At 36.5% G+C, this 4,701-nt stretch overlaps 1 protein-coding gene across 1 annotated transcript; it reads left to right on the forward strand.

Moving 5' to 3' along the window:
- Positions 1–181: 181 nt before the first annotated feature.
- plbd2 (phospholipase B domain containing 2) lies at positions 182–4,424 on the forward strand. The gene is made up of 12 exons (XM_015398383.1): positions 182–412; positions 1,086–1,179; positions 1,265–1,423; positions 1,497–1,597; positions 1,699–1,913; positions 2,350–2,444; positions 2,545–2,705; positions 3,185–3,280; positions 3,371–3,442; positions 3,536–3,688; positions 3,767–3,929; positions 4,047–4,424. The coding sequence occupies exons 1-12, from the start codon at positions 192–194 to the stop codon at positions 4,215–4,217; spliced, it is 1,701 nt and encodes a 566-aa protein (XP_015253869.1). The 5' UTR covers positions 182–191; the 3' UTR covers positions 4,218–4,424.
- Positions 4,425–4,701: the final 277 nt, after the last annotated feature.

Below are 4,701 nucleotides of genomic sequence, written 5' to 3' on the forward strand. Positions count from 1 at the left end.
TTATTATTATTATATTACTATTATACTATTATTATTTATTTACTTATTTATTTTTGTAGAACTTTTGGCTTTTGTTTAGATGGTATGAAGATCTGGATTAACTTCCTTAAAGAAAGGCTCTTACTTTGAAATCTTCTGGTGTGGTCACGTGACAACAAGCTTTTGGTGTCACATGACTTCTTCGCTGAAACATGGCATCGAAGCACAACAAGATGATCGTCCCGAAGTCATTCCCAAAGCTTCCAAGCTTTTCTGTAATTTTGTTCGTTGTATTTATCTTTTTTCCGTCTGGTGGAGCAGAAATCCACACAGCCATCATAGACAAGCACAGCGGACAGCTGTCAATCATCGAAGGCTTTCATGAAGATTTTGTTGCCTGGGCAAACTTCACTGATGATATCAAAACAACAGGGTGAGTTTAAAGATTAATGTCAGTTCAGGCATAAATCGATCAACCTTGGGTGAGTTTTGGCTTCAATGACTGAATGGAAATTATTTGAAATTCCCAATTTCTCCTAAATATAAAGAGTTACGATTTAAAATAATAAATGACATATATCCTTCAAATGAGTACTTAAGAGAGGGATTTAAATTCAACGTTGGGAATTTTGGTTTCTGTACAACTCAATTGGAAACTACTAATCATTTGTTTTATGAATGTAAAGAAGTAAGAAACCTATGAGATCAACTTCAGATCTTTCTATCTTCTGGATCTATAAATGTGGACTTTAATTCCTTACAAATAATTCAGTTTGGTTTAATGAAAAAAGATGGAATTCTTAGTTAATACTTTGATTATTATAGTCAAATATTATATCCATAAATGTTATGCAAAATGCTCCCTCTCATTCTCTGCTCTCAAAAATGAACTTTCCTCCTTTAACCGAAGTCTGAAAAAGATTTAAAATCAAAACCTTGAAATACCTCCATAGATATAAGCTATTAGGGGTTGTTTTATTCTGTGAAATTATTGTTTTTAATTTCTAATCAGGAAAATTTATGAGTATGCATTAGCATGCACAGAGACATTTACTGTCCTTCTGATTAGTTCTATTTTTATTCCCTCTGCCATGCTTTCATGTCAGTTGGTCCTTTTTGGAGATCACCACCAGCAGTCGTTACAATGACAGCATTCAAGCTTATGCAGCTGGTGCAGTGGAGGCTGCAGCTACATCTGAGGTAAGCTTTGTCCTCTTTCAGATTTAAAGGCTTCATATTTTGTTAGGTTTTTCTTTATATAACGATATGCATATAATTGTTTCAGCTCATTTATAAACACTGGATGAACACCCTAATGGGTTACTGTGGGCCCTTCCTGTCTGAAACCAGTTATTGTGAGCGCCTCAAGGCTTTTATCTCAGCCAACACACGGTGGGTTCAGGATCAAGTGGAGAATGAGCCAAATTCACCCTACTGGTACCAGGTAAATTATCTGTGTTTGTAGCTTATCTCTTGTATTTCTTTAGGATTGTTCACCATTCTTTTCTGATTTCCAGGTGGGACTGGCACTACTACAGCTTAAAGGCCTGGAAGATGGATTCCATAACCAGCTGCACTTTCCTACAGAGCGCTTCTCCTTCAATCCTTTTGGCTTCATGTAAGCTCTTAACTTTAGTTTTTCCTTCTCAAAGCTGAGCAAAGAGGAACTTTTATGTTGCCGTTATCTGACATGCTCCACTGCTACTTTTCACCAACCAGACTTTTCCAAATGGGTGGAGATCTTGAAGATTTGGAGTCGGCGCTGAACAAATCCAGCCAAACCCGTCCCCTTGGCTCTGGTTCCTGCTCTGCACTCATTAAGCTCCTGCCCAACAATAAAGATCTGCTGGTGTCACATGACACCTGGAACACGTACCAGGCCATGCTGCGCGTTATGAAGAAATACATCTTCCCCTTCAAAACATCCCCTTTAGGTAGGACGAAACAAAATTTGTTTTCATCATGGGCATTCAAACTTAAACCCTGAAATCAGACTGATATAGGAATTCTTAAGTTTGACTTTCATGGTTATTAAATATACTTAGTAGTTATATAAAGTAGATGACAATATCCAACAATGTAATTTTTTTGTGTTTGTGTGAATTAAATCAAGATATAAGTTAAGACTGAAAATATATATAACCCTTGATAGATATTAATTGAATAACATATTCTTTCAGTTTATTCAGACATCCAGTACTAGATCGAGGATTTCCTTTGAGATATTTAAAAAAGTATTTTAAATGCTTAAAGCCAGCTTGTATATTTCTCAAGATTCCAAACCGTTCATGTTGTCATCAAAATATACAATTTCTGTAATAAGTTTTTTTTTTTTTTAATCTTATTTTATTTATTTATTTTTTTTTGAAGACAACTTTGCACTTCCTGGCGGAACTCAGGCGTTCTCATCATATCCCGGTTCCATCTTTTCTGGAGATGACTTCTACATCCTGAGCAGTGGCTTGGTGAGAATTTGCCTCACTGACAATAGAAATAAGTTCTGACTTGAACTTCCCAGTATGACTGTGTTCTTTGTTTTCTTTTGAATGCCTCCTGTCCCTGCAGGTTACACTGGAAACCACCATTGGCAACAGTAATCCTGCTCTCTGGAGGTTTGTTCAGCCTAAAGGAACCGTAATGGAATGGCTGCGGAACATCGTTGCTAATCGGTTGGCTTCAACAAGCAAGGACTGGGCGGAGATATTTAGCAAATACAACAGTGGAACGTGAGTTTTACAAAGTGAAAAACAATCCACTTATCCAATTATATAAAAACAAGACTTACAATACGTACAATATAGTGAATAATATATTCAGAATTTAACTGCATACTTAAGTAATTGGTGATAAATTTCTTAATGTGTAATAAATATTCATTTTATTTTAATTTTACACTTATTTAACTATTTGCAGAAGTTTTGCAACCCTCCTGTAATCACTTATTGCATATAATTACATAATAGTATATATAACATAAAAAAGAGCAACACCTATACCCTGTCATGTGAAGTGAGGGCTGAAAGTGTTGATTAGGATGTGAAGTCACATGAAATGAAGCTCAGGGGTTTTCTCAGCCTAATCATGTCTTATCAGTGAAATTGTGATGTAGTTAGTTGAATCCTACAGGTTTAGAATAAAGGAAAATCTATAAGGCATGTTTGATCAAAGGTTTGTGTACATTATTGACTAACATCTGTGTTCATAGGTACAACAACCAGTGGATGATTGTGGATTATAACCAATTCACACCCGGACAGACTGACATTAAAGAGGGACTTTTATTTGTGTTGGAGCAGATTCCGTAAGCCTTGTTTCTACAAATTTGACTGTTTTTAAACATCTTCTAACTCATTTATTTATAATGAGTAATGTTTATCTTGTAATTCTGCAGGGGACGTATTGTTTACAAAGATAAGACCCAGGAGCTCCTTAAGAGCGGTTACTGGGCTAGTTACAACATACCGTAAGTATCCAAGTGGGAAACAATCAGCAACATTTTACTATATTTAGCAGTGTTGTTTTTGTCCGATTTATGTCCATATCTGCTCGATTATAGGTACTATGTGGAGATATTTAATGCCAGTGGCTGCAATAAGCTGGTGGAGCAGTTCGGCCCATGGTTCTCTCTGGATCAGAATCCTCGTGCTCAAATATTTAGGAGAAACCAGACTCATGTTAAAGATTTGGACTCCATGGTGCGCCTGATGAGGTGACGTTTCCAAACGACTAGCTTCAAGTTCTCTTTTAATATTTATTAGAATTGGACTCTAACTGTATATCTCTTCAGATATAACAACTTCAGAGAAGATCCACTCTCAAAATGCGATGGATGTGATCCACCTCAGAATGGGGAGAACGCAATCTCAGCCCGTTCAGACCTGAACCCAGCAAATGGAACATATCCGTTTGGTGCCTTAAAGCAGAGGCCACATGGAGGAACAGACATGAAGGTCTCTGACAAACTGATTTATTTTTAGTTTTTTTTTTTTCCTGAAAACACATCATTTTCTTGTCCATCTGTTTACAGTGTTTGGGTTTGATTAACTTTAATGTTTGTCCCTTTGCAGCTGACTTCCTACGAAATGTTCAGGGAGTACGGTATGCTGGCAGTCAGTGGGCCGACCTGGGACCAGGTGCCACCTTTCCAGTGGAGCACATCCCCCTATGAAGACCTGGTCCATATGGGACACCCTGATGTGTGGGCTTTCAAGCCTATAAAAGTCACATGGTCACCCTAATTGTTGCATATATTTGGTACTAAGTGAATGTTTAAGGTTTTTAACGAAAGAAAATGATGGTCTTAGAATTTCTGTTGCTTTATAGCAGTGCTGACATTTGATTTTTTGTTTGATTACTTTCAACAGATCTGTAATTTTATTGAAAGAACCTCTGAATACCAATAGTATCACAAGTTTGTAATTACAACATTTTATTCTTTAATTTTGAATAAATTTTTATGTTTAAATGTTTTCTAATAAACATAATTTTGTTAAATGTTTGCGTTTATGTACAAGGTTTAGTCAGTGTTTAGATAATCCGCTCACAAAATAGAACTTTTTGGTCATAAATCCACTAACTGTGTTTGGAGGAAGATGAACGATGAGTACCATCCAAAGAACGCCATCCCCACTGTGTGAGTGTGTGTGTATATGTGTATATATATCAGACATGGGCAATGTGGAGTCAACAAGTCATCTCCATGTCATGTATTTAATCTACCCA

The sequence above is a fragment of the Cyprinodon variegatus genome, unplaced genomic scaffold (assembly GCF_000732505.1).
Source record: "Cyprinodon variegatus isolate N-32 unplaced genomic scaffold, C_variegatus-1.0 Scaffold932, whole genome shotgun sequence".
Taxonomy (NCBI): Eukaryota; Metazoa; Chordata; class Actinopteri; order Cyprinodontiformes; family Cyprinodontidae; genus Cyprinodon; species Cyprinodon variegatus.